Source organism: Halichoerus grypus, chromosome 5 (genome assembly GCF_964656455.1).
Source record: "Halichoerus grypus chromosome 5, mHalGry1.hap1.1, whole genome shotgun sequence".
Lineage (NCBI taxonomy): Eukaryota > Metazoa > Chordata > Mammalia > Carnivora > Phocidae > Halichoerus > Halichoerus grypus.
The window spans coordinates 163,044,106-163,071,690 of record NC_135716.1 but is presented as its reverse complement, the minus strand read 5'-3'; the positions used below and the strand labels follow the sequence as shown (position 1 = coordinate 163,071,690).

The 27,585-nt window shown below is 57.7% G+C and overlaps 1 protein-coding gene and 1 long non-coding RNA gene across 5 annotated transcripts; one reads left to right on the top strand and one right to left on the bottom strand.

Annotated features, from left to right (window-relative positions):
* On the top strand, window positions 1-27,585 carry NHSL3 (NHS like 3). 4 transcript variants are annotated; one of them, XM_036065218.2, is made up of 8 exons: window positions 9,724-9,826; window positions 16,939-17,121; window positions 20,836-21,006; window positions 21,087-21,142; window positions 21,436-21,559; window positions 22,157-22,273; window positions 22,373-24,940; window positions 25,383-27,585. In XM_036065218.2, the coding sequence occupies exons 5-8, from the start codon at window positions 21,445-21,447 to the stop codon at window positions 25,403-25,405; spliced, it is 2,823 nt and encodes a 940-aa protein (XP_035921111.2). In that variant the 5' UTR covers window positions 9,724-9,826; window positions 16,939-17,121; window positions 20,836-21,006; window positions 21,087-21,142; window positions 21,436-21,444; the 3' UTR covers window positions 25,406-27,585. The 4 variants fall into 4 exon arrangements, with proteins under 4 accessions (XP_035921107.2, XP_035921108.2, XP_035921111.2 ...); XM_036065214.2 differs by lacking the exons at window positions 9,724-9,826; window positions 16,939-17,121 and adding an exon at window positions 1-424; XM_036065215.2 differs by lacking the exon at window positions 16,939-17,121 and having other exon boundaries at window positions 9,610-9,826.
* LOC118518438 (uncharacterized) lies at window positions 3,980-9,514 on the bottom strand. The gene is made up of 3 exons (XR_004908627.2): window positions 9,307-9,514; window positions 7,996-8,089; window positions 3,980-7,351 (listed from the first exon to the last, which is right to left on the bottom strand). It is a non-coding gene; the product is annotated as an uncharacterized LOC118518438 (long non-coding RNA).

The following is a 27,585-nucleotide window of genomic DNA, read 5'->3' as shown; positions in this document are numbered from 1 at the left end:
CCCGCCCCTCCCGCGCCGCTCCCGCCGCCCGGCCGCTCCCCGCGGGCTCCGCTTCCGCCGCCCAAACTTTTCTCCGGCGCGTGTCCCCGCGGCGGCCGCCTGCCCGCGCGCCCGTGCCGCGCATGGGTGCCCGGCCGCAGGGGGCCTGACCCCCCCCACATCCCCCGCCGGAGGTCCGCCCGCCGCGCCATGGCGGCCCGCGAGCCCCCCGCCGCACCTGCGGCCGACGAGCCGGGGGGTCCCGGCGGCCCCCCGCGCAGGAAGAAGTCCCGCTCCGGCGCGTCCGGCCTCCGCCGCGCCTTCAGCTGGCTGCGGGGCAAGCGGCGCAAGAAGAAGGCGGCGGGGGCCGAGGGAGCCGAATCGGCCGCCCCCCGGGCCAAGAAGGCGGACGACAAGGCCAGGAGGGCCAAGGCTAAAGGCCGAGGTAAGGCGGCCGGGCACCTGGGCTGCGCGCCGGGCGGCGCCGAGGGTGCTGCCGGGGTGGCTCCGCCGGGGTCCGCGACGTGTTGGAGGGGTGAACCCCTAGGCGCCGGGGCCGGGGGAGCGGAGAGCCCGGGGCTCAGCCCGACACCCCCCATTCTCCGCCGCCCCTGCCCCGGCATTTCCCAGACTCAGCCCGACCCCATTCTAGGGCTGGGGCAGGAATCTCCTGGCTTAAGCAGGAAGTGCTGGTAGTCTGGCTCTCGGGACGGTGAGGCAGTCCCCCTCCCCCAGGCTCACCCAGCTTCTGCCCTCTGCTGAGTCAGGGGGCCGGACACTCGGCTCTGGCCTGGGGCCCATGGGAGAGGCAGGTGGCCTTGCGTCTCTGGTGGGGATTCCTCCAGGTCCAGAAGGTCAACTGCACTCAGAAGGTGTTTCAGCCCCACGGAGGACCCAGCATGGGGCACAGCATGCTTTGGGTTCTTAACGGTGTTAGCTCTTCCCACCTGGCCCCCCTCACCATTCCCCTGGGCCAAACGGCAAACATCCACCTCCTGGCGTGCTGAGCTCCCCGATGAGAACCAACCGTGGCGCCCCTCCCCATCACTCCTTCCCCCAGTCCTGGTAGAAACATGCCCATGTCAGATGGGGGAAACTGAGGCCCACATTAATGGAGAGGCTGTACCTGAGCTGCGATGGGTACTTAAAATAACCACAGCCAATTCCCTGTCTCTGGGCTCTCTCTGGCCTGATAGATGGGCAGCCTGAGGGGAGGGAAGGGGTGGCTGACTTGGCCCATCCCTGCTGGGGTCACTTTCCTTTTGGGCACTTGCTTGGTTCTTTTCTCATTTCCCCCTCTGTTTCTGTGTCCCTTTTGAGGGGTAGGGCATGAATCTCTGCAAGAGGGTGGGGCTCCCTTGGGGCTTGCCCTGCTCCGAAGTCTACCTTTCCTCTGGCTCGAGCTGCAGGGCCAGAGGTGAGGAAATGGCGGTGTGTTCGGGCCCATCCCATACTGTGTTTACCCTCCCAGTGTCCTTTAACCACCTCCTCTGCAGGAGAATTAGAAGGACTGTTTGAGGGGTCAGGAAGAGGGTGAAAAGCCTCTTGTGTGATTGCATCCGGCCCGATCTTCCTTTTGGATGAGGGCCTTTGGCCCAGGCACAAATAGAAGTCAGGGTGCTGGGGCAGGGATGGCTGGGCCAAGTCCCGAGGGAGGGTTTGGGTGAGGGGTGTTTCTCAGGGCTCCCAACTGGATGCAGAGTCTGTCTTAATGCTGTCCCACTGGGATTCAGTCTGAAGTCATCCCCATCTCAAGAGGGCATGGGTCAGAATTGCAGCAGGATGGATTCTGGTCAGATGGTCAGGATTGGAGATAGAAGGCTAGTGGACCCTTTTCCCCTCTGAGACCAGCCTGGAGACAGGGGCTGGAAAAGCTGACCCTGTACATCCCTGCTCCAACAGCCTGGGTTGGGGTCATTGGGTCAGTGGGTAGGCCTCTCCCTGCCTTGTGTTAGGTATCTGGTAGCACTGGGCTTTCTGGGCAGCATGTCGCCCGATTTGAGCCCACGTGCATAGGAACCACCTCCCTGCCCCTGGCTGTTGTATCTCCAGGTCTGGGGGTGGCCCCGGGTCCGACTAGAGGAAGTCCTACTCCCTTTTGCTCCAGCCTCCTATTATTCCAATTGTTTCCTTGTCACCTGCCTGGCCCAACTTCTTTTCTGTTTATTAAGAGAAATAAATCCGATCTCTCTAATCTCCATTGGCACTGCTGGTCAGGAAGGGAAAGCCCAGAGAAGACTTAACTCTTTCTGGGGAAAATGTTCAGAATGGAGACGGTGGGGAGATGGGAAGGAAGAATATACAGAAAGTTCCTGAGAGGTCAGGGGCCTTTGCTCGGAAGCTCCCCCATCCCAGTCTCTGAGATGCAGGTCGTGGCTCCCCTAACCTGACTTCTCTACAGTAAGTTGGGAAAACTGAGCTTGGAGTAGAATTTTGAGCCCTTGTCTTCCAGGCCTGCCCTGCACAGACTTAGAAAGAAAAGAGAGGAAATCTGATAGTTATTGATTATTCTGAATGTGCCAGGAGCCCTGTATCCATTAGCTCACTTGAGCCCATTTGCAGATGAAAAAATTGAGGCTTAGGGACAGTGAGTGCTTCATTTGCCCAAACTGGGGTTCACACTCAAACCATCTGCCTCCAAAACCGGTACCGTTTTCGTGAAGAGGACATGCGGGTGGGACACAGACCAGCGGGTAAGGCTGAAAGATCTTCTCATCCAACCCATTCTACAGATGGCAAAAGGCCCAGAGAGAAGTGAGGGAAGCTGACAGAGTGGGAGGAGTAGGAGAGTTAGGCAAATGAGAGTTCAAATTCTGGCTCAGTCACTAGCAAGCCCCGTGACGTTGGGCAGCAACCTCTCTGTGGCCCCACTGATTACTGTCTCAGGGCAGAGGGGGGACCTTCTCACAGGGGTGACCCTCTGGCTGGACATTGCATTGGTGGGTCCGTGACTCCAAGATTGTCTCTGTAAGATCTCACAAGAGCGAATGCGGAAATTAGAGGAACGTGAAATCCCCACTGAAATGCAAGGGGATTATTAATCACCTTCACCTGAGCTCTAAGGACCCAGTCTGGTGGGAATGGGCTCAGAGGCTGACAGGACAACTCTGCCGGCCCTCCCAGGCCGCGTGACACCGGCAGATCGTGAGCCCCTCTAAGCCTCAGTTTCCTGATCTGTAAAATAGGGAGAATAAATCCTGGCTTTATAAGGGTGTTTCAGGGGTCAAATGAGATAACCGAGATGCAGGTGCTTTGTGAACTGTGGAGAATGGTCTAGATGGGAGCAGGTTTCTGCAGTTGTGATGCTGAGGACTTGGACGTTAGCTGATCCATGTTTGGAACTCAACTCTTGGTCACACCTCAGATACCCATGGCGGTGATGATGATGTTTGAGGGGGAAGCCACGGAAGGTGGATTCTTAACCCTTGTCCAACAGAAGACTCAGGCATAAGGAAAGGTAAACAAATAAGAACCCATATTTTCCAGAAATATCACCTGGACTCTAGACAAGTATGTGGGGAGGAAGTGTATCTGGGACAGATGCCAGGACTGGAGCCCAGTAGATAAGCAGGGGAGGCTCTCCGCAGGAGGTGAGCAGAGTGTAGAAGGAGGGCAGGGTGCTGGCTAATTTGATTGATTTATTTGAGAGAGAGAGAGAGAGAGTGGGTGGAGGGGAAGAGGGAGAGGAGAGAATCTCAAGCAGACTCTGCGCTGAGTGGGGAGCCATTGGTGGGGCTTGATCCCACAACCCCAAGATCATGACCCAAGCCAAATCAAGAATCGGGTGCTCAACCGACTGAGCCACCCAGGCGCCCCGTGTGCTGGCTAATTTGAAGAAGTAACATGAAGGCTGCTATGTGTCAGACCCTGGCTGGGCATTTTCATGAATGTTTTCCTTTGTCCTTACCACAACCTGGGAGGTGGGCAGTTATTACCATTTCTAGGTGAGAAAATAGGCCCAGTGGGTAAAAAGTAAGTTGATCAAGGTCACTCAGCTTCATTCATTTGAAAAAGACACATTCTTTATCATGTCGTGTCCAGCACTGTTCAGGGTAATGCGAATACCTGGGACAGGACAGGCAAGGTCCCCACCTGCATGGAAATGATGTTCACGGCATGGCAATGACAGAAACTCTGTCGGCCTCCCGAGGCCACACTCCGGAAGCCAAACAGTATGAGGCTAGGTCTGTTTCTGACTCTGGAGAGGGGGAACCAGTAACCACTGTAGGAGAATGTAGCCCTCCTGAAGGTTCCTCTTGGGCAGTGGGCAGTGGCCAGGGAGGGGACCGGGTGGTCAGAGTGCGGGTGGCTTCAGTACTGAAAGAACTGAGGTCCAGCAGATTTAACCTGAACAATGCTGGCCACTCACTCAGGAGGAACTCTCCTTGGTGTGGAGTTGTGGAGAGACTCTTGAGTTTGAGTTCTGCCCCACTGTGGGCCACATATGCCCTGTCTTGACAATGATGGGGTTTCATGGCCTCTGAGAGCCCTCCTGGTTCTAGAATTCTGGGTGGAGAATGGGCTGGGGCCACAAGGGTGGGAGCTATGCTCACGAAAGGAGAGTCTGCCTTTTGGCCAGTCATGGACAAGACATTGGGACCCAGTGGCCTAGATGTTATAGTAAGGTGGCGGGGAGAATCCGTGTGACTAATGCCATCTCTCTCTGCTGAGGAAGGGGCCTGTATAGCTCTTTCATTTTTCAATTTAGTTTTATTTTTTGTAAGATTTTACTTATTTATTTGAGAGAGAGAGAGAGAACGAGCGGGGTGAGGGGCAGAGGGAGAAGCAGACTCCCCACTGAGCAGGGAGCCTGATGCGGGGCTCTATCCTGGGACCCCGGGATCATGACCTGAGCCTAAGGCAGTCGCTTAACTGACTGAGCCACCCAGGCGCCCTTTTGTAGCTCTTTTAAAGCAAAATGAGGACCCAAAGCCACCTTGGATAATGGACACTTGGCCTATCTAAGGGTAGGATAGTGTCTGTTTGCCTTTCTTTCTTTCTTTTTTTTGGGGGGGGAGGGACAGAGGGAGAGGGAGAGAGAAAATCTTAAGCAGCCTCCATGCCCCGCATAGAGCCCACGCAGGGCTCGATCTCACAACGCTGAGATCGTGGCCACGAGCTGAAATCAAGAGTCAGATGCTTAACTGGCTGCACCACCCAGGTGCCCCTCTGTTTGCTTTTCAGTAAAAATGTATTTCCACACTCTGTGCCATTGCATGCACTGCTTCCCCTACTTAGGGTGTGCTTCCCTTCACTTTTCTATCCACTGAACCTTTATTCATCCCTCAAGGCCCGGCGCCAGCATCATCATCTCTGTGATAGCCCCCAGGGAAATTACTGCCTCCAGACTAGAGCGGGGTGCTTAAGGGATTTGGAATTGGACAGTCTGTTTTTCTGGCCACCTTTTTGGGTAGGGCATCTCAGTGTCCTTAGCCTGGGGCCTGGACCGATGTGATTGGGGCAGGGCTCCCTCTGCTGTGGCATACATCCAGTGGGGGAGTGACTTCCATAGAGGACTCTGTGTCCACCTCCTCCAGGCCCCTGTAAAGGGATGGGCGTTATCTGTCTTGGGTCCAGATGGGAGAGGGAGCCTCACTAATGTCTATCAAAATACTTAGTAGGTACTTATTACCTAATATTAAATACTTACTATGTGCCAGACATTGTCCTGGGGATGAATGAGAGACAAGGTCCCAGTCTCACGAACCTCGTAATCTGAGGGAGGAACCAGACACTGAACAGGTAATTAAGGGTCAAGAAGTGGGACAAAGGAGGGAGCATAGTGATCCCATGGGTGACATCAGGGATGCCTTCCCGGAGGAGGTGACACGTGAACTAAAATGGAAGGATGAGGGGAAGCTGGGGGGTTGAGGGATTTGCAGGGCTGGAATCGGGCAAGGCACCTGCAAAGGGCTGGGGCCAACTGGCTGTCTGGGTTCTGTGGGTATAGGAATCGCCATCCCTCACTGTTTTGAACAGCCTGAGGGCAGGAGCTGGGTTGATGGTCCTTTCCCTCTGCCCTGCCCAGCACAGGGCCTGGCACAAAGTGGCTTTGGGTAATAGGTGGGTGATCCGATATGGGCCCCAGAGCTTGGGCATCTGCCAATTCCAGATGCTCAGCGTCGACGGCCTGAGCTGCCACAGGCTGCCCTCATGGCACGTACAGACAGGCGGCTGAGGCCCAGAGGACGAAGTGTCTCGCTCAAGGTCATCCAGCCGGCCAGCACTAGAGGTGGACTAGGAGCCCTCACCCACCAGGCTGACCTCAGCTTCCCTACTCCTTTGTTCAGACTTCAAATGGAAAATGCCGTCCCAGAGAGGTGCCCCTACCAGGAGTGGGATGAGATGAGCGCGAAGCTGAGGCCAAGAAGGCCTCCATCCCCTCCCTTACCTCCAACACCTTCAGGGGCTCGTTCCAGCTGCCTCTCCACCTCCCTCCTCGCGGAGGCCTCAAATCCCCACCCATGGCCCACGTCCCAGCGTTCTGGAAATCCCCTTCAGGCTAGGATGGGCCCTCCCCCCACTGTTCTGTCCCTCTCCTGCCCCTGAAGCAGGGCTGCCAGCAAGGGTTGCTGAACTGGGGTGGCTAAATCCTGCGGCCAGAAAAATCCCCCCTCTTGTCAGAAGAGGGGAGACGGAGAGCCTCCCCTCACCCAGCTGTCCCCCGGAAATCCCCCTCTCCCCGGCCCTCAAAGCTGTCTCAGCTGCTCCTGGCCTGTCACATGCGGATGAAAACTAATCAGAGGAGGCATTGTATATTGTTTGGGCCACAGTGAAAGTGGTGGGGGGGGGTGGGGTGGGGAGAGCAGGTATCCACACTTCCACCTTCCGGCTGCACGTCCGCAGACCCGGCAGACCCCACTCGGGCCAACTTGGGGGAAAAGGAGGTGGCAGCAGCTCCCTGGGGCAGGACGGGTGAAATCGTTTTCCATCTCTCCCATTATTATACTCCACTGTCTGCTTTTGTGTCTCCTGCCCTCAGGGGCCGGTTCATCAAAGGTTGTCAGCTCTACTCACAGGGTGCCCAGGCCTGTGACTGGCACGGAGGGGAGACCGAGACAGCTCAGCTTGCAAAGGGTTTAAACCCCAAATCTTCTGGCAAAGTGCATAATTCCCCGGAGGCTGCTGCTGGGGTCTGCTCCAGGTCGGGCCTCCTGTCTGCTTAGGACACCCCTCTCCTCCAAGCCTCTAGCTAGGCGAGGTCTTCACCGCGCCGTTCCAGAGAGTCACGAGGCACTCAGGCCCGATGTTGTGGTTTCCAGGAGTTCTGGTCTTCCATACCAGCTCCTTCCCACGGTCCTACCCCAGGCGCCCTTATGCTCTTGGCTGGGGGCAACACTCTTCCTCTAGGATCCTGGAGCCAGCACAGCCTCTGTAGTGAAAGAAGGTGAGACTGGGACTCTCCCGCCCGCACCGCTTCCCCTCTCCCAGTACGTAGGCAGCGGCGTCACCACCTCCGTCAGCGGGCAAGCCCACCGTCTCTGCTTCCATCAGCTCCCGTTCAACACCCACAGCGCGCCTGCTGGGTGCCCATCGCCATGCTGCGCTTGGGCGTACTGAGGGGAGGGAGGCGATCACTGTCCTGGGGAGCTTGTTTTCTGGTTGGAAAGGGAGATACCAAAAGGAACTGTTGTCTCGAGACAAGTGTTGGGACGGTGTTACACAGGCTGCTGGCGGGCCCTGGGGTGTGATCGGTTCTATCAGAGGGCAGCACTAGTGCCGGTGGGAGCACAGAGGGCTGAGCTGGGGGAGGACGGGTGCAGGGAGGACTCCCTGGAGGAACAGACTGTCGGGCAGGGTACTGAGGAGAACGAGGAATCCTCCAGGCAAAAGTGGAGGAGGAAGAAGCACGTGGGAAGACCTGGAGGTGTGTAGTGGGAGGGCGGGGTGGTGGCAAGCAGCAGGGCTGTGGTGGGAGATGAGGTTGAACTGGGGGCAGGGCAGTTGCTGCCAGGCCTCTTGCAAAGGCCAAGGCACCTGCTACCCTCCAGACGTCCCTTCAAGCTCTTTGCATACCTGCCGTTGCTCAACTCATGCCAGGGGATCTGGATGTTATCCTTGAGTGTCCTCTCTGCTCCTTCACACCACCTTTCCCCTTTATGGGCCCCACCTGTAAATTGAGGGAACTGGGCTAGCAGATACTCTGAGGTCTCCTCCAGCTTTGACACTAGGACTCTCTTCTCTGTGCAAAGCAGGAGCCTGGTACACACAGCTTGGTATATATAGTGTATGTCTGACAAGTGTTTTCTGGATGGATGAATAAAATATAACCCCTCAGGGACTGCATTGTTGTTCACCTCAAACTCTTAGCAAGGTATGCGCCTCAAGGAGGGTAGGGATCAGCTCTGACTCTCCCATTTTGCAGGGAGGCACGGGGTGCCCTGGAGCCACTGGGCATAAGAAGCAGCACAGTGTAGTGGAGGGGTCTGCTCATGCTCAGGTGGCAGAAAGGATTAGCACTGAGGGCTCTGGACTCCCAGCCCAGCGGTGTCTCTGCTACACCATGCTGCCCCTAGTTGGAGAGACAGGGTAGAGCAATGGTAAAGGAGAGCCCCTGCCCAGGCTGCTGGGCCCTGGGCACAAGGGCACTTGTGAGGACATAGAGGTGAGGACAGCCTGGCAGCCTGGAAGATTTCTGGAAGAGGTGAAGCCTGGCCTAGGTTTGAAAAACAAAAGACTTGTACGACGGGGGGTGAGTGAGGGGCACACAGCCATGGGCGGCTTCACATACGTTTACCTCCACACTCCATTCCTTACACTCAGACACAGCGTGACAGAGCCAGTCACAATTACATAGGCAGACGCACAAAAGCACACATCCAGACATTTGAAAACAGACTCCATATGGATATAGGCACAGTCTCACACACAGATGATTACACAGAGGCATCCAAGTGTTCAGGGTCACAGACCTATACACAGGTACACAACTACACAGCCACATTGAAGCATAGAATTACCAATGCCCAGTTAACATGCACAGGCACAGATAAACTGGAGGGGTAGTAGCATGGTCAGTGGGTATCGGAGTCAGTCTGGGTTTGAGTCCTAGTTCTGCAGCTTACTGCTGTTTGACTTTGGGCTAGTCAGGTGACTTCACGGAACCTCAGTTTCCCCATCTGTAAAATGGGGATGATAAAAGTACCTACCTTATAGAATTGTTTTGCGGCATGAAAGCAGTTATCAGAGCACCTGGCACATAGTAAAAGCTATATAAAAGGGTGCTGTTATTTTGAACACGACTACCACAGAAATACAGTCAGATCGATACATTTGTACACACAGGCACAGAGACAGGAGATACACACACAGACACGTGACACTCACGGGGTGGAGGCTGGTGGGCCCTAGCACAGCCGGGCTCCGGACTCCGCCTGTCTGGGGCCCTGCTCCGAGTTCTCCGGGCTCCACTGCAGTCCTCAGAGAGGCGGCCCCTGGGCCGGGAGAGCGGGCCACCAGCCGGCCCCACCTGGACACGCCGGCCTTTCGCGAGCGCTCTGGGTGGGGTGGCTCAGCTGGTCTCCCAGGTCCGGGGAGGGGCGGAGCCTACGGGACGCGCGCGAGGCCCCGCCCCTCCACCGTCCCCGCCCCCGGCCCGGCCATTGGCCGCAGAGCCCGGGGGCGTGGCTGAGCTGGGGCTGGGGGCGCCTGCGGTGGCCGCCCGCGCGTCTCTCTGCCTCCCTCCCGGGGCTGCGGGCCCGGCGGCCGGGCTGGTTGGGCTGCGCTAGGGTTTCCGCGCCGGCTCCCGCGCCCGCCATGGGCAACTCACACCACAAGAGGAAGGCCCCCAGCGGCCCCCGGGCCCGCAGCTTCTGGCGGTTCGGGCGGTCGGCGAAGCGGCCGGCAGGTAGGGGCCGGGGGTGGGGGCGGGGCAGGCGGGGAGGAGGGTCTCCCTGCCGCAGCCGCCGCCACCGCTGCTGCCCCCTCCCGGGGCTTGGTGGGTGTGAGCGTGGGGGGCCGGGAATCCCCCGCACAGACCCCACCCCTCACATGCGCAAAGAGGCACACGTACATACGAATACCCACGGGCGGGCACACGTACATGTTCACAATTTTCACAGTCACAACACCCACTCAAATGTACGGACATGCAGACACATACACATTCACACCCACAGCATCGCTGTAGGACGCACAGACCCCGAGACACAGGTACACATACCTAGGTGTACGGTTTATACTGCCACGCGAATTATGCCACACGCGCAGATTCACACAGTCGCACACACACATCAGTCATGTAGGTACAGTTGCCTAGCGGCTTAGGCACATAGATGTACACACGGGTTCAGAACTGCACAACCAACCAGACTCCCACACTCGGGCTCAAAGACAGAGCCTAAGGCGCTTGTGCACACACACACACACTCACACACTTCTTAGCCCCCAACAGGCTCAAAGACAGAGCCTAAGGCGCTTGCACACACACACACACACACACACACACACACACACACACACTTGTTAGCCCCCAACAGGCTGAAAGTTTGCAGGAGGGAGGGGAGACAAAGGTGCAGGGGAGAAGCAGGAAACCAGGGGCTGGAGACTCGGGGCCGCCTCCATCTGGCGTGATCAGGAGTCGGACTGGTTCTCTGGGCTCCCTCCCCGCCCCCACCTGCGTCGCCGCTGCCTCTCGTCCCCCTTCCCCCCACCGGCGGTCCCCGTGGTCGCTGCCGCATGTCCCCCCTTTCAGTGCAGCCACCGAGCTGGAACGCAGCCCTTTCCGGCGTGCTGCGGGATCCCTCCGCGGGTCACATTCCTGCCTCCCAAGTGGGGGGTGGGTAGAGGGGGAGAATGGAGAAAAGGCTTCCAACCCTACGGCTGGGAAATGGGATTCCTGGTTTTCCCCAGGAGGTGCGACAGTTCAGGGTATCCCCCAGAGTCCAAGGGGTTCTGGAGGAGGGGCTGTGGAGGGTGGCTAGTTCCCTTACCTGGTGAATCTACCCCTTCCCCTGAGGAAGATAAGGGGTCCTCAACAGAGGCAGGTGTTCCTTCTGATTTTTGGGAGTGAAAGGATTCTGGAGATGGTGGGGTGGGGTTCCTTCTGCTGTGGTGAGGGAATCCACCCATGTCTTCCTAGGGTGGCCCACATTCCTAGAGGTTCTGAAATGAGCCTGATGATCTCATCCCTCCACATAGGGGGTGACAGGAAGAACCTGGGCTGGGCATTAGGGGGTCTGTGTTTTCAGTGCGGCTCTGGTATGGGCTCTGGTGACCTTGAGCAGATTGCTTTCACTTCTCTGGACCTCCTGGCTCCCACAGAGGGGCCTGTCGGTGGATTTAGGGGCACGTAGCTTAGGTGACTTCTGGGACCCTTACAGTTCTGTCTAGCCATTTTGTGGATAAAGAGACTGAGGTCTGGAGAAGGTGGGCTTGTGCAAGGTCATTTGCCAGTAGCGGTTTGAAGAGTAATCGTCATAATCAAAATAACAGCAAAAAAGGGTTAATTAAGTTCTGGTAGGCTCTCTGCAGATTCCTCAGAAGGTGGATTGATGAGAGACTCCGGGACCTTCCAGGAGTCTCCCTGTCCTAGCAATCCTGAAATCCTGGATGTGTCCACCTGTCTCTCCTCTAGGATTCTGCACCGAGGGGTGGGGCTGGGGCTGGGGCTCCGCCTGCTCTCCTGTGGTCACTCTAATCTGATGGTTTCCTGAGAACCAACTGTGGGTCCGGACTTGTGACCATTTGTGGTGGGAGAGAGAGAGATGAAGAAGCCTCTGTTTACAGTCTTGCCCACTAGCCCGTGTGCTCTTAAGTTCCTGCTGCAACTCAGGGACTAACCAGGCTTTAAGGTGGTCCTAAAAAACCAGAAAGCAATGTCAAGGCAACACAGAAGTAAGTGTGGGGGCTGGGGAATATTCAGAAGGCTTTTGGGTTGGGGTCAGTTTTAGAAGACTGGGGAGACGGTCTTAATTTGGTTTTTGAAGTAACTACAGGGTTGGAGTGAGTCCTGAATTATTGATTAAACGAGAGAGAGGACCAGGAATGCACTTCAGCTCTGGGGCAGTGGTCGTGAGCAAAGGCATAGAGTTGAACCTGAGCGTGGAGGCTGGAGAGAAATGTAGTTGAGGCTCCTTCCTTTGCTTGGGAAGAGAAGGAGTTCCACTGTGAATGCAAACCTCCATTCCTTTGGTCTTACTTGTGCTGAGGATTCTAAGGCTTCCCCAGCACTGGGCCTCTGCTGTCACATGCCCAGGTATGGGACTGGGGTTTGAGTACTTATCCATTTGATTCATCTGTGAGAAGATGAGGGAAAGAATGCAAGGCAAGCAGAGAGAGCTGGAGTCTATTGGCCATAGGGAGCCAGTGAAGGTGTTTGAGCAAGGGAGGAGCCCGTGAAAGTGGTGTGTTAGGAAGATGGCGCCACAGGAAGGGCAGGTGCAGGCAGGACAGGTTGGGGGGTGGGGTGGTGAGAGTGGAAGCTCCAGAGAGCAGTCTGGAGGCTATTGCAGTAATCCAGGGGAGAGGTGGTGAGGTGAGGGCTGGGGACAGGGTGGGGGCTGTGGGAGTGGAGAGGAGTGGCAGCTGCAGAGACACTGCGGAGGAGGTGGCAGAAGTGATAGGACCTGGGATTAATCAGATGTTGGGAATAAGGGCCAGAGAGGGCTATGAAGGCTCTGTGCTCGAGGCTGCTCAGCTGGGGGACAGTGACAGAGATGATAACTCAGAGCTAAAAATAAGGGCCTATGCTAAACCTTTACATTGGTTAATTCATTTGTCCCCCAACAGTCTTATAAGCTAGAAGCCATTATAGTCTCCATTTAACAGATGAGGAAGCTGGAGCTTAGAGAAGTGAAGTCACTTGCCCAAGGCCACTCAGCAAGGAGGTAGCTGAACTGAGATTCAAAACCAAGCCTGTCAGATTCTGAAGCCTGTGCCCTTAATCAGTTTAGGAATAGATGGGTTTCTTATGACTGAGGGGCCTGCAGATCCTCTGGGCAAAGAAAGCCTGAGGTCCTGGGGGTTTGGACTTCGTAGGGAGGACAAGTGAAGGAAGTGCTGTGGGAGAGGGGCAGGGATTGAGGATGAAGCATTGAAGTCCCCCAAGGGCTCAGAGAGGGAGCAGGTGGGAAATGGAAGAACTGAGATTCAAGGAACGGTTGGTCCATTGGATCAGTGCCCTTGGACAAAGGGAAGCGTAAGGCGGGGGGGGACAGGGAGAGGCCTTCTCACTGCTGGAAAGATACTGTAACCTGCTGGGATTGTTTGGCCTTGGATCTCAGGAATCCAACCCCACCCTCCCCTCCCCAGGCCCACTGGGCATCTGGTCCTGGGCAGTTTGGGGGATTGGTGGAAGATGTGAATTGAGAGCCCAGGGAACATCCACCATACCACCCTCTTTTTCCCAGACATTGTACTGTCAGGTTTATACACATGGCCCCCCTTGCAGATGAAGTGATTGAAGGAATGTACTGAGTCCCTGGTGGAGTCAGACCACCTGGAATTCTTTTCTTCCCTCCCCCTTCCTCTGTACTTGGAGTGCCAGGGGCCTTTGGTAGGTCCCAAAGCTGGGAAAAGTCCCGCTCCTCTTACCCCTCACCCCAGCGTCTCCCTGTCTCCTCCACTTTCCTGGAGGAGACTTATGACCAACTGTATGTCTGCACTTGGTTGTGGAAACCCTGGGCTTCCAGACAAGGGGCTGGCTCAGCCCTCTCTGGTCTGAGGAATCTGAGATAAGGTGAACCCCCTTGCTGCCCCAGGCCCTGACCCAAAGTGGGGGAACACTACCCTCCTAGGGGCAGAGTCCTACATGCTGAGGGATCTTTAGAGATCGGCTCGCCAACCCTCCCATCTCACAGATGAAGACACTGAGGCTCGGAAAAGGGCACGGCCTGGCTCAGCATCATGCTGCAGTTGAGGGGCAGGGAGAGCTCAAACCTGAGGCTCCTGACTCCCAGGGCTGTGGGGTCTCTGGTCTGGCCCTGAAATTCCCTTCCCTCCCCAACAGAAGGGTTAGGGCTAGGTCACTGACGAGCTGAGAGGGAGCTCTTGTTAAGTGTCCCTTATCAGACCTTAATAATGGTCCTTAATGCCACTTGGGACTTGAAGAGAGCTCCGGAAGTGGGTGGGAGAAGAGGCCTCTGGTGGCATGGGAAGAACAGGATTTTACAGCCAGTCAGAGCTGGGCTCACACACCCTGACTCTGCCAGTCACTAGCTGTGTGACCTTGGGTTAGTCACTGACCCTGAGGGAGTGCCTCCATATGGCGAGGGGGACTTAGTGAGACCACGTGTGTCTCTCACTTGGTTGTCACTCGATAAATGCAAGTTTATTATGGTGTTGTGAGTGGAAAGGCCTGAGAGGGACCTTTACCCATCCCTCCACCCTGGAGAGGCAGAGGCTCCCTCTGAGCCCAACACTTTGTGTTTGCACTTGCTTGTGTGTGGCTTCGGATTTCCCAGGCACTCTGTGAGGTGGGTGTGAGTCCTACTTTACAGATGAAACTGAGGCCCAGAAAGGCTGATTCATTTGACCAAGGCCTCTCTAATCCAGACCTTCTGACTCCCAGGCTTTTCCTCTCTTGACTTCATTGTGGCTGCCCCCCGCCATCTGTAAAATAGGGAGAACCGGGCCTTGAAGGGACAAAGGAAAGGGCTCTCGGAAAGTCAGACGCACATCCTGGCCGAAAGAGATTGTTATGTCATTGTCAGGAGCAGATACTGACCCGGAAACTCGTTATGACATTTATTAATATTATTGTAGCTAATTCCTCCCTGCACTGCTGCTGGTTCCCCCCAGGCGCCTTAGGCATGGGATCCTCCTCTCCTTGTCAGGGGCACTCCCTGCCCCCCCATATTTACCTTAGAACCGGCCTGTCAGCTCTGCAGCTCTGCTCTAGGGTGGGGCCTCCCACTGAGGGAAGGAAGGAGGGGGATTTCCCCCCTGTAGAGGTGGGGTATAGAGTCCCCCCTCTTTGAGCAGGAACTGAGGTTGCAGCCCCCCTGATCCCGTAACTTCCTCAGACTTAGGACCATGAAAGCGTTGAGTGAGACCCAAGTTTGGTTGTGGGCTCAGCCACTTCCTGGTTGGGTGACCTTGAGCAAGTCACTTTCCCTGGAGTCTCCTTGTACTCATCTGTAAAAAAGGGAAGTCATACATGGCTTTCGGGTTTTTGTTAGGTGTTCTGGGAGACAGAAGAAAAAGAGAAACCTTCACCTGAAGGTTTTTGTGATGTTCATGTCCCTTTGTCTTGTCTCTAAGAGAATAAAATCTCCCTGTGTTCTGGGTCTGCTCCTATTGGAGGGCCCTGGTTTGTCCACCAGGACAGAGGGGTTGAGACTCAGGACCTCTGAACACTCTGAATCCTGCCTCCTGGACTGGCCTGCGGTCCAATGTGGTGGTGGGAGAGTGGGGTCAGGCCCAGGCCCAGGCCAGGCCTGGAGGGTTCCAGCTCCTGAGCAAGGCCACCTGGGCAGCTGTGCCCTTCCCCCCTCATTCCTCTCCCCTGAGTCAGGCCTGCCTGGCTGTGGGCGTGCCACCGCCCCCGCCCCTTGCTCTGGAATGGGGCAGGTTGAGGCCTCACCCCGTGGAGGATGTTGCCAAGACAGTGTGTACGCATGAGCACAAATGTGCACTTGGCCTTGGGGGTTGGGGGCTCCCTCCCCCTTTCCTCCCTGTCCCCGGGCTCAGGAAAGCCCCAGAGTGGGGGGTACATGCACCTGCCTCTGTGTACGCACAGCCACCTGGCTGGGCCCTGTGTGAGTCTGCAGTCGTGCTGGTGTGTGACGAGGAGCTGGATTAGGGTGGCCTGGGTGTGCTTTGTGGATGTGGTCCTGAGAGCACGCACCTGTCGGGGTGGGGGGGCCCAGTGGGACATTTTGGAGGTCCTTGTGCACAGAACCTCTGCTGGTGGACTAGATCTGAGCTCCCGAACTTGGCCTGTGTGCTTCCTGGTGTGCCCTTCATGTGGGGGGTGTGGCCAAGAGCAAGGTGTCTTCTCTGATCCAGGAAGCTTCCTTCCTCAGGCAGGTGGGGGAGGAGGGGAGGCGGAGGCTGGTGGTGAGCTTCAGCCCCTGGCTGCACCTCTGGACTGTACCAGGGCAGAAGGTCCTGGAACAAGGACTCTAAATGTGGCCTTGGGCGAGGTCTTCCACTCTGTCGGCCCCAGTTTCTTTGTGAGGACCCTGCCCTCCACCTGAGACTCAGGTTGCTGAGCCCCTCCCTAAGCAAGTCACAGGTGTGTGGGCCTGAGCCTTGAGTGGCTCAGAGAGACCTCGGGCCCTGGCCAAGCTGGAGGGGGGGAGGGGTGTTGCTAGAGCAACCAGATGTTATCAAGTGTGAGAGCCTTGGATCCTCTGGGAATTTGCAGCTGTGGCCCTGACAGCCAGCTGTGGGCCTGGGACCTTGAGCTGCTGTTCCCTACGCCCTTCGTGGAGCTCACCCCCGAGTTTCCCTGGTTAGGGGGAAGCTGAGGATGACTGTGTCCTGCGTGATTAAAGTCTTCAGTTTTGGAGCCAGTCAGAGCTTGGGAAGTCACCTAGCTCTCCGAGCCTCATGGGTCCAGGATCAGTTACGGGAGAGTATGTTCGAGAACCTGCCTCGAAGGGCTGTTGTAAGATCCCTGAGGGCAGAGACTGTTTGCCTTCCCCCAGCCCCTGGCATTAATCTCCCTGCAAGTGTGGGGCTACTGCTCTTTGTGTCTGAGCGGGACTAATAAGGGGCGGATGGGTCTGGCCTAAGAGAGGGACAAGGGGAGGATGTGGCCAAGAAACCTCGAATTTCTGGGGATGATAGGGTCCCTGAGCCCTTCCTCAGAGGGGAGATCAGGTTTGTAGCTCGCACAGCAGACAGAGCATAGCTTTTGGGTTCAAGTTGTCCTGAGGGCAAATGCCACCTTACCCTTCCCAGCTTGCCCTTTCTGGCCTCCATTTCCTCATCTGTCAAATGGGGATAAAAGTGCCTACTTCTTAGGATTGTTTGTTTAGATTTAAATGATTTGTGGATTTACATCCTATCCAGCTGCACAAAAGCTTGTTCTCCAGAGAGTGAGGGCTCAGCGTCTGCTTGAGTGGTCTCTGAGAGGCAGGGCAGCAAATGGGGAAGGGGCTGCAGAGGGAAGCCCCTTGTTTGCCACGTGGGAGCCACTGTGAATTCTTATCGACTCAGGGAGAAAGGTGCTGCAGGAGAGAGTGGTGTCCTGAGGTGAGTTTGGGGGCAGTGCTTCACAGACTTTCTCTTCCACAGCCTCAGCTACCAGCTACTCTTTCTGGAGTTGCCCAAGGGGATCTCTTAACACTGTCATTACCCAGATGAACCTTCCATGCTGACCTATGGGGCCCCACCCGACCTGGCTCCTGCCATTTTCTCCCTTGCTCACCATATTCCCACCCCACTGGCCTCCTGTTGTCTGTTCTGAGACACCTCCCCCCATCCCCCCGACCCCCTGCCCCCACTCCTGCCTTGAGGCCTTTACACTTGCTGCTGTCTCATTCCAGAAGGCTCTGCGCCCAGCACTTGCCCTGGCCCGCTCCTTCGCCTTCTGCGGGTCTTGGTTCCAATGGCCTTTCCTTAGACTTCCCTTCATACCCCCTAGAGGTGCCCCCTTCCCTATCATAGCTCCTCAGTGTTCACTAAAATTGTATTCTTAGTGTACCTTGTTGATGTATTTGTCAAATACATTTGTCAAATGTATTTGTCAAATACATTTGTCAAATGTTTATTGAACTCACGGTATGACAGGCACTGATTTAGGCGCTAGAGTGAACAAGATAAAGTTCTCCTCCATTCGCTGTGGCCCCCGTACTAGCTTAATAAATACTTGCTGATTGAATGAATGGGTACAACAGTGTTGTAAGGAGGAGTTCACTGGTCTTGTTTCCATATGAAGTCATGACTTGGGTGTGACAAGAGCTGAATTTGAACTTGGAGCTGTCTTCCCTCCAGCTACCTCCTCCTACCCCTCATTTTTACTGCCCTTGCCTACGACCAGGTTTTTTTTGGCTAATTCCATTCTCTCTGCCTGTTGATCCAACAGTCGCCAAGTCACAGAGTGGGGCCAGTGGGAAGGGTCCTGGGCTGGAGGAGCAGGAGGTATACGATGAAGCCTGCCTCTGCTGTGTGACCTTCGAGAGTTCACAGTGCTTCTCTGAAGCCTGCTTCCCACCTGACCGAAGTGGGAAGAAAGTCCTTTGGAAAGCATGGGTCTGAACAGACACACGGAGTTGTTCCCAGCAGCCACTGTGTTTCTGCTCTGGACAACTCCCTGGCTTTCCGGTGTCCCTGTGTCCTGGGCTGGCTCCCACCCCTCCAGGGGCCTTTGCCGATGGCCTTACCAGCACAGGCAGTTCTGGGCTTCTGCCAGGCTGTTGTTCCATGTCTGAGTTCCTTCCCCAGGGAGTGACCCTCACCAGCCAGGAGGACTTGGGGATGGGCATCATGCCAAGTGTGGTCTAGTGGCTCTTCTACCCACCATCTGGCAGCTGGGACCCCTGCCATGGCTTTGGCTCCTGACTGTTTAGAAAAGGACTTGGGGACGGGTTAGTGGTCTGCCCCCGGGGCCCTGAGCATCTTCAGCCCTTCTAGTCCTACTCTCCACCAGAGCTAAGCATCCGCAGACTCCGGGCCTCAGTTTCCCCGTCAGAATCTGGGACTGTTCCTGCCTCTGCACTCCACTTGAGGGGCGGGATCAGTGGCGCAGGTGGGAGGAGGACCTGGAGAGCAGCCCCTCCCCCTCCCCGCCTGGAGTCAGCTCTGCAGCTGGGCGGGCGACTGCACCACTCGGTGCCGGCTTATGGTGAAGGCGGCGCCCGGCGATCCGGAGAGGCCGGAATAGGGGACGGCCGGAATAGGTGGCGCCCGCAGTCATGGTGGTGTTCCTGGGCCGCCGCCTCCCGGTGCTCCTCGGGCTCTTTAAGAAGAAGGGTGAGTGGGTGTGGCTGGGGAGGGGGCGAGGAGGGACCCCGACACCTCCATTTGCCAGACCCTTCTGTAAAAAGGGGGATCAAGGCCGGGGAAGGGTAGTGGGTGGGGGATGGGGAGCAGTAAGGCGGCCAGACTGCCCTGTCCTCCGCTGTGCTTTTGTCCAGTGGCTTTTCCGCTGCCTTTGTCTGGGCCCTGCTTGGTTGGGTTTGGGAGGATGGGTCCAGGTGTCTCTGACCTTGAAGCCTGCAGCCCTTGGGCGAGACTGCTTCCTCCGGAGGTACCCACACTGTACTGGGTGCATCCTCCTGCTTCGGGTCTGAGAGGCAGAGCACCCCCTCCGACCCCCAGGTCAGTCAGCATGTGTGGGAGGATGGGATGTGGGGAGCAGAGGAGAGAGGAAAGTAGCCCCGCTGGAATTTGGGGCATGATCATCGAAATGCTGTTTAGAGGCGGAGGGCAGGACGGTGGAGAAGTTTTGGAGGGAGGGGTCTCTGCCCGCTTTCTGCTTCTAGGAACTGGGCTTTTAGGCCTGGATTAAGACATGGGGGCCAGAGTTTATTGGACTTTTGGGGGGTGGGAGGGGATCCTCGCTTTGAGTGTGATTCAGGAGTCCCCTGTGGGAATCTGGAGCTTAGTCCTGGCACTGACTCTGATTTGCTGGATGACCTTAGGCAAGGCCTTTCCTTTTCAATCCTGTTTCCCCAACTTGTAAAATTCAGGGATTAGGCGAGACTCCATGGGTTGGGTTGTTGGGAGACCTAGGAACCCTGTAGGGTTCCTCCAGGTTCCCTGGGCAGGAGCTGAAGAATGGGCTGAGGAGGTAGGAATGGGCAGGCGTCTGAGCTGAAGCCCCTGATTGTGGGGCGTGGCCCTTTAAAGGGCTTGTTTTGTTCCTGCCCCTCTACAAGGTGCTGCCAAGGTCACATGATCCTCCCAGTGCTTTTGCTTATGTTGTGGGTTCCATTTAAAGGGGGGCTGGGGCTGCAAAGTGCTGACACAGCCCCTCATTCCCAGGATTAGATGACCAGCTTCCCCATGGGCGGGGCCTGTAACAGGATCCTTTGTAATGGATCCCTGGCTCCTCTGCACCGGGGGCTGGGGCCTCCAGGAGAGGGGGATGCCTGGGACTGTTCTCCCAAGAGAGGTTGGGGCTGCCTTGTCTGGGGGTGGAGGGCCCCCAGGGCCGCCTTCTCCCCTCCCCTGCCCATCCTTCCACTAAGGGACAGCCACATGGGTGAGTAGGGGACACAGAGGCCATGTCCCTGGTTTGTCCCTCCTCCCAGGACTTCATGGGAATTCTGGTTAGGACCCCTGCTAGCCCACAGCCCTCCCTAGTGTCCCACGGTGTCTTCCTGGGCCTGGGCCAAGGGGGTGTGTGAAAGGGGTGGTTGGTTTTCCCTAAAGTGGAGCTTGGGGTGTAGAGACAAGAGAAATGTATTCGCTATGGGCTGTGTGTATATTGGGGTGCTTTGTGTCGGGCCCTGAGTGACGTGTGGATGCACAGTTGTATGTATATTTGGGTACTGTTTGTATATGTACAGAATGGGGACCGTGGATGTTGTGGGGGCTGGGTATGTTCTCTGGGGGCCCCTGTGTTTGATGCTGGTTTCCGAGGTGTTTATACTTGGGTGCCGTTTGTGTACGTCCTGGAGTCTGTGGGTGTGTATATAGACTGAGGCCTGTGGGTCTTGTGTGCCTGTATGGTGGGCTTGTGTGCCTGCGTATGGTGACCTGTATGGGGTCCTTTGTGTGGGGTGGGTACTCAGATATAAGCACGCTTGGGTAGAGTTTGTCCATGTACATGGGGGCCATGGGTATTGAGTGTATAACACAGGACTGTGAGTTGTGTGTACAGATTGGGGGAAGTAGGCGTTGCATGTATGTCCGGGGGCTGTGTGCAGTGTTGGGACTGTGGGTGCTGTTGTGTGGGGCCTGTGCATCCCCAGGACCCACATGCTCTCAGGCCTCACTTCTGTTCCTCCTCCATTCCACTAGGCTCTGCCAAGGCTGAGAGTGACAAACGTCTAAGTGTGGGGCCTGGCCAGGGGCCAGGGTCCGTAGTGGATGAGCACCAGGACAATGTCTTCTTCCCCAGTGGGCGGCCGCCTCACCTGGAAGAGCTGCACACACAGGCCCAGGAGGGGCTCCGTTCCCTACAGCACCAAGGTAACTTTCTCCCCTCCAGGACTACTCTTGGCTTCCAAGGTCAGGGGCCTAGCCCAACGCACCTTTCTGGTGTCTTCCAGAAAAACAGAAACTGAATAAGGGTGGCTGGGACCATGGAGACACCCAGAGCATCCAGGTGAGCCCTGCCCCCAGCTCAGTGCTGACTCTGATTTTCCCTCCCTGCTTAATCTCTGGGAAGTATGTCTTTGAACCCTTCTGGATCTCAGTTTCCTTCTTGTATCACGAAGGGGTAGACTAGATGACCCCTAAGGGCTAGTCCAGCTGAGGTCTGCTCAGTGCTAGGTGAAGCAAGGGAGAATCAGAGTCCAAAGCTCCACAGGGGAGCCCTGAAGAGGCAACAGCAAGAGGCCCACGTAGGCTTCTGGGGTGGCCTGAGGCCAGGGCCTCATCTCCTTCTTTCTCCAACAGTCTTCCCGGATGGGGCCGGATGAAGATAGCATCTCCTTCTGCAGCCAGACCACATCCTACACGGCTGAGAGCTCTACAGCAGAGGATGCTCTCTCTATCCGCTCAGAGATGATCCAGCGCAAAGGTGTCTGCTCACCAGCCCGGATTCTTGGACGGGGCACAGGGGTGGTGGGCACTATCTGGGGTCCCAGCCCCTGCAACTTTCCCCTTTTCCTCCTAATGTAGCACCTCCCCAAGCTCTGTGAGTCAGTGAATTCAGGAAACACAGTATGCTGTGTCTTCTTGGAGACTCGTGATACACACCCAACTGCAAAGCAGGACAGTTAGGAGTCAGGAAACCTGGTTTTGAGCCTGGTGTTGCTCCTTCCCAGCTGTGTGACCTTGGGCCAACCCTCAGCCACTCCAATCTTCCGTTTGATGTGCTATGAAAATGAGGATAAGAGTACTTACATTATCGGAATGAATGCCAAGTGTTTAGCATGCTGACTAACACATAATAATTGTTCACTAAATGGAAATTATCCTCGGCCTAGTAAAGCCTTCCAGAAGTCGTACCGAAAAGAAGTGTCTAGCTTTGTTTAACCTAGCTTTGCCCACGCCTACTTGATTATGGAAATCTTTTTTTGCAGAGCTCTTATTAGTTATTCTACGAAAGCAGTGCTCTGCAAAATGTGCCCCGAGACCTGATCTAACAGTTTCTCTCCCCTGGACTGGCCCCCAGGCTCTACCTTCCGACCCCATGACTCATTTTCCAAATCGTCTGGGAAGTCAGGGCGGCGGCGGCGCGAGAGGCGGAGCACAGTGCTGGGACTGCCGCAGCACGTGCAGAAGGAGCTCGGTGAGCCGCACAGTAGGAGGGCGGGGGGGGCGGGGGGGCGGCGGGGGGAGCCCCGGCCGCCCCCTCTGCTGACTCCCATGTCCTCCCTGTCCCTTGCAGGCCTGCGGCACGAGCGTGAGGCACCAGGTACCCCTCGGCCCCCTGGTCCTCGGGATGCGGTGCGCATCCCCACGGTGGACGGCCGCCCAGCGGGCCCGGCCTCGGGGACCGGCGCCCGGGTGTCCCTGCAGGCGCTGGAGGCGCAGGCCGAGGCTGGTGCCGAGGCGGAGGCCATGCTGCAGCGCCACATTGACCGGATCTACCGGGATGACACCCTCGTTGGGCGGTCCACTGGGCCCCGGCCCCCGCCGGTGATCCGGCCCATGTCCTTAGCGGTGCCCGGCCTGACAGGAGGGGTAGGGCCTCCAGAGCCCCTGAGCCCAGCCATGTCCATCTCGCCCCAGGCCACCTACTTGTCGAAACTGATCCCGCACGCTGTGCTGCCACCCACCGTGGACGTGGTGGCCCTGGGCCGCTGCAGCCTGCGCACCCTGAGCCGCCGCAGCCTGCTCTCGGCCAGCCCGGCCTCTGTCCGCTCGCTGGGCCGCTTCTCCTCGGCCTCCAGTCCGCGGCCCCGCAGCCGCCAGCCTTCCTCCTCCAGTGACACGTGGAGCCACTCTCAGTCCTCAGAGACGATCGTGTCTGACGGCTCCACCCTCTCCTCCAAGGGTGGCTCTGAGGGTCGGCCCGAGAGCTCTGTGGCTAGCCATAGTGGGGCACCCCTTCCCCAGGGGGGCAGCGGGAGGGGCTCTCCCAGCGGGGGCAGCACGGCCGAGGCCTCGGACACCGTCAGCATTCGGAGCAGCGGGCAGTTGTCGGGCCGGAGCGTGTCCCTGCGGAAGCTGAAGCGGCCCCCCCCGCCTCCCCGCCGGACCTACTCACTCCATCAGCGGGGCTCGGCAGCCCCCGACGGGCCCTTGGGGTTGCCGCCCAAGCCTGAGCGGAAGCAGCCGCCGCAGCTGCCCCGGCCGCCCACCACCGGTGGGTCAGAAGGGCTGGGGGCAGCCCCCTGTCCCTCCAGCTCAGCGGGCACCTGGGTGCCTGGCTTGTCTCCAGGGGGCTCCCGGCGTCCCCCACGCTCCCCAGAACGGACGCTCTCACCCTCCAGTGGGTACTCGAGCCAAAGTGGTACCCCTACCCTCCCTCCCAAGGGTCTCACAGGGGCCCCCGCTTCCCCGGGCAAGGCCCAACCCCCTAAACCAGAGCGTGTCACTTCCCTTCGGTCTCCTGGGGCCTCTGTCTCCTCCTCCCTCACGTCTCTCTGTTCCTCATCCTCTGACCCAGCCCCCTCAGACCGTTCTGGTACACAGATGTCGACCACCCTGGGTGACAGGTTTGCCATACCTCCTCACCCCAAGGTGCCTGCCCCCTTCTCCCCACCCCCTTCCAAGTCCAAGAGTCCTAACCAAGCGGCCCCTGCTCCGGTTACTCCTGCTGTGGTCCCTGGGCCCGTCTCTGCCACTGATGTGAGTCCTGAGCCTCTGCCAACTCCGCAGACCTCCCTGATGCCACCACAGGAGTCTCTCGTTGCCTCCAAAGACAAGTCACCCCCCCCATCCCCACCCCCATCTTACCATCCTCCCCCCCCGCCCATTAAGAAGCCAGAGGTGGTTGAGGCCCCGTCTGCCCCAGAGACTGCTGAGGAGCCCCTCCAAGACCCCAGCTGGCCCCCACCCCCGCCTCCTGCACCTGAGGAGCACGACCTGTCCATGGCTGACTTTCCCCCACCTGAGGAGGCCTTCTTCTCTGTGGCCGGCCCTGAGCCTGCGGGCCCTCCGGACGCCCCAGAGCCTGTCAGATCCCTGGCTGCTTCGTCCTGCCCGGTTACCGTCTCTTCCCAGAGCCAGCTCCTCAGTTCCCCAGAGCCGCCTCCAGCTCCACCAGGCCCACCTCCTGCTGCTTCTGTCCCAGGGCTTCTGGCCAAGGTCCCTCGGAAGGAACCAGTGGGCTGCAGCCAAGGCAGCGCGGCCCCCAGGGAGGATGCTGGTGCCCCCCTGGTCACGCCCTCGCTCCTGCAGATGGTGCGGCTGCGCTCCGTGGGCGCTCCTGCGGTAGCCGCCACCCCGGCCCCCGGGCCGTCCGCCCCCCAGAAGCCGCTCCGGAGGGCCCTGTCAGGGCGGGCCAGCCCAGTGCCCGGCCCCGCCTCAGGGCTCCATGCTGCGGTCCGACTCAAGGCCTCCAGTCTGGCTGCCAGCAAGGACCCTGGGAGTGGCCAGCCCGATGGACCACCCGAGGCGGAGCCACGGTCTCCCCAGTCCCCTGCCTCTATGGCCAGCTTCATCTTCTCCAAGGGCACCAAGAAGCTGCAGCTGGAGCGGCCGGTGTCCCCTGAGGCCCAGGCTGACCTCCAGCGGAATCTGGTGGCTGAACTTAGGAACATCTCGGAGCAGCGGCCATCCCAAGCCCCAAAGAAGCTACCTAAAGCTCCCCCACCGGTGGCCCGCAAGCCCCCCGTGGGGGTCCTGCCATCCACCTCCCCCACCTTTCCTCGGGTCGAGTCCCTTCCTGCTCCTCCCACCGACGGGCTCCTTCGAGCTGAGGACAGGACTAAGGGGGAGCCGGTGGAGAACGGAAGCGTCGTGCAGCTGGTGGGCCCCGAGGAGCAGAAGCTGGGCCCACCTGGCTCAGGTAACAGTGGACGGTGTGTGTGTATGTGTGTGTGGTGGTGGGGGGGGTCCCCCCATTACTGGTGGTGGGAAAGAGGTGCCTGAAGTCCCACTACCGGTTTTCTGTTACTGGATCTTCCAGATTTTTCTGGTGTCAGGCTGCCTGGGAAGGGTGAGCTGTCACCCTTGATAAGCTAGCGAAGGAGGCTGGTGTGTGGGCCTTTGAAGTCAGACCTACTGAGTTCCACCTCAAGTTTGCCATCTTCTCTCCTCATCCTGGCCTCTGGGTCCCCACCATAAAGCGCAGGGCGGCGGTGCCTGCCTTCGTGTGTGTAAAGCATCTGGCTGGTGCTGTGGGCGAGGCCAGTCAGTTGAGGGGGAGAGGCTGTGCTGGGGGCGGTCCAGAACCAAGCTGGGAGGCCCCCTGCTGAGTGTGTCCTTCCCCCCCCCCCCCCCCACCGCAGACCCACAGAAAGAGCTGGTCTGACCACCAGGCACCTCGCTGGCACTGCTGACCCATCCCAGGAACACAATCTCAGGGACCTGAGCAGCTCCAAGGACGAGAGGATACGGCAGACCTAGTAGAGAGGACGCCTGCAGCCTTAACCTTCACAGCCTTCGATATTTATGCAAGCCTGGTGGTGATCCTGTCCTCCGAGTCATCCAGCACATGCCTTTTCCCCCTGAATGGATTCCCCTCTGGCCGCTTGTCTTGGCCTTGGCCTTGGCCTCATCTCGGAGGAGGTAGCTGGTGGGAACGGGTGGCTGCGCCCCCTGCTGGCATCGAGGCCGCACAGTTGGGAGCAGAGCATCTCATTTGAGTTTCTTTCCTTTCCCCCCCATGTCCAAATCATGCACATACGGTAGTCCCGAATCAACGCACTTTTGAAAAGCAGCTGCATGTCCATCCTCCAGGGCCCACGAAGCCACATTCCAAGGGCCTGTTTACATGGCGGCAGCATCAGTCCCCGTTTAGCCAGCCCATAGCTGGGACCAATCTGACCCCTCCCTCTGATCCGGTTTGCCCATTTCTTAGTTCTTGGAGGTGGGCGAGTCACTATTCCCACAGGTTTCTCCAGGCTGGAGGCAGGAGCGGGGCTGTGGAATTCCAAAGCACAAAGGCTGCAGCAGGGGTTAGCCCTCCTGTGCCTCAACTTAGCACCAACCACCCTTCTTGCCTTCTAGTTCTGCCAGGTGCTCCATGCCGGGGACAAGAAGTGGGGGACCGCCAGGGCCTAAATGGGGGTGGGGGTGGGGGAGAGGAACCGGACGGGAGGTCCACAGGCCCTCTGTCTTCAGAGAGTGGGAGAACGGAATAGGGAGACATCTCAGTGGGCACTTGGTGATGCCAAGCATCCGCCCCCTGTCTCACTGGGTCAGGTTGGGGTGGGCAGGCGCTACACTTCCGAGGCAGGAGCCCATGGGCTGTGGCAAAGCTGTGTCCCTTTCAGCTGGGCAGGAAGTCCTGAGGAGGTGGGTGGAGGGGTCTGGCCGGGGGGAGCGCTTGTTTGGGCAGTGGGCCCGGACCTGGCCCTACAGATTACATTCTGTGACCTTTCTTTTTACTCGGTGCATGTTCTTTCTGCAGCTGCCTTTTAGCCCAGGCGGTTTCACGGGGTTGGGGTGGGGGGGCGCTGGCGCTGAGTGACAAGGATGGGAACCCAAAGGTGCATTCTATTGCAGACTCTTCCCTAGTCAATGAACGGGGGGTTCCGTGCTCCTAGGGAGCAGGCTGGGTGATTGCCCCCTGGCCGTCAGCCTCTGCTACTGAGCTCTCCTCTAGGAATTTTAATGGCCTCTTTTCAGCCTGTGCCACCTCTCTAGGTAAGCTGGCTTCCCCACCGGCCCCGGCGCTTCCCTCCAGTCGTGTGGCTCCCACCTGGGCCACCCCTTCTGTCCTGATCCTCTTTCCTCAACAGTGACTTGGGCTTGAGCCTGGCAAGGAACCTCACTTTTAGCTGCTTCTCTGGAGAGACTGAACCCCTCCCAGAACAAGAGCTGGGAACACAGGGGATGTGGTACGAGAGCCCAGGTTCCTCTGGCCCGCCCTCACTACTGTCTTCTCCCTGTAGCTGTCAACCACGGTTGTTCCCTTGCCCCATGGGTGAGGGAGAGCAGCTACTGGGTACCCATTGCACCTGCCCAGTGAGCTGGGGAAAGAGGATAGTCAGTATGCACTGCTCTGCTCAGAGCTCCTGACCCAATGCCCTGGGAACCAAGACCAGGCCAACGCCTCCACGAGACCAGGCTCTGGCGGCAACCCAGAGCTGCTGGAGGTGGGAGGGAGCCCAGCTTCTGTGTTTCTTGCTCTCCTCTCTCAATGTTACTTGAGCTCCTTATCCTCAGCTAGAATCTTCTGAGCTTGTTTCCCCACTGGGTGGGACAGAGTACAAAGGAGAAGGGAGGATCTAGAAGAGGCAACCCTTCTTTGTCCTCTGGGGTAAATGAGCTTGACCTAGTGCAAATGGAGAGACCAAAAGCCTCTGATTTTTAATTTCCATAAAACTGTTAGAGAGAGAAGTATATATATATATTTCTTTAAATTTTTGAGTCTTTGATATGTCTATACAAACAATCCATTCCCTCTGCCCTGAAGCCTGAGTGAGACACATGAAAAAGCTCTGTGTGTGTTTCATTCAAAGGTGTTAATTAAATGATTAAAACTTG

Bases quoted from the DNA above. Each gene is read 5' to 3' on its own strand.
- NHSL3 (XM_036065214.2), top strand. From the start codon at position 190: ATGGCGGCCCGCGAGCCCCCCGCCGCACCTGCGGCCGACGAGCCGGGG. The intron at 425-20,835 runs GTAAGGCGGCCG...CCATTCCACTAG, and splicing joins GGCCAAGGCTAAAGGCCGAG to GCTCTGCCAAGGCTGAGAGT. The intron at 22,274-22,372 runs GTGAGCCGCACA...TGTCCCTTGCAG, and splicing joins GCACGTGCAGAAGGAGCTCG to GCCTGCGGCACGAGCGTGAG.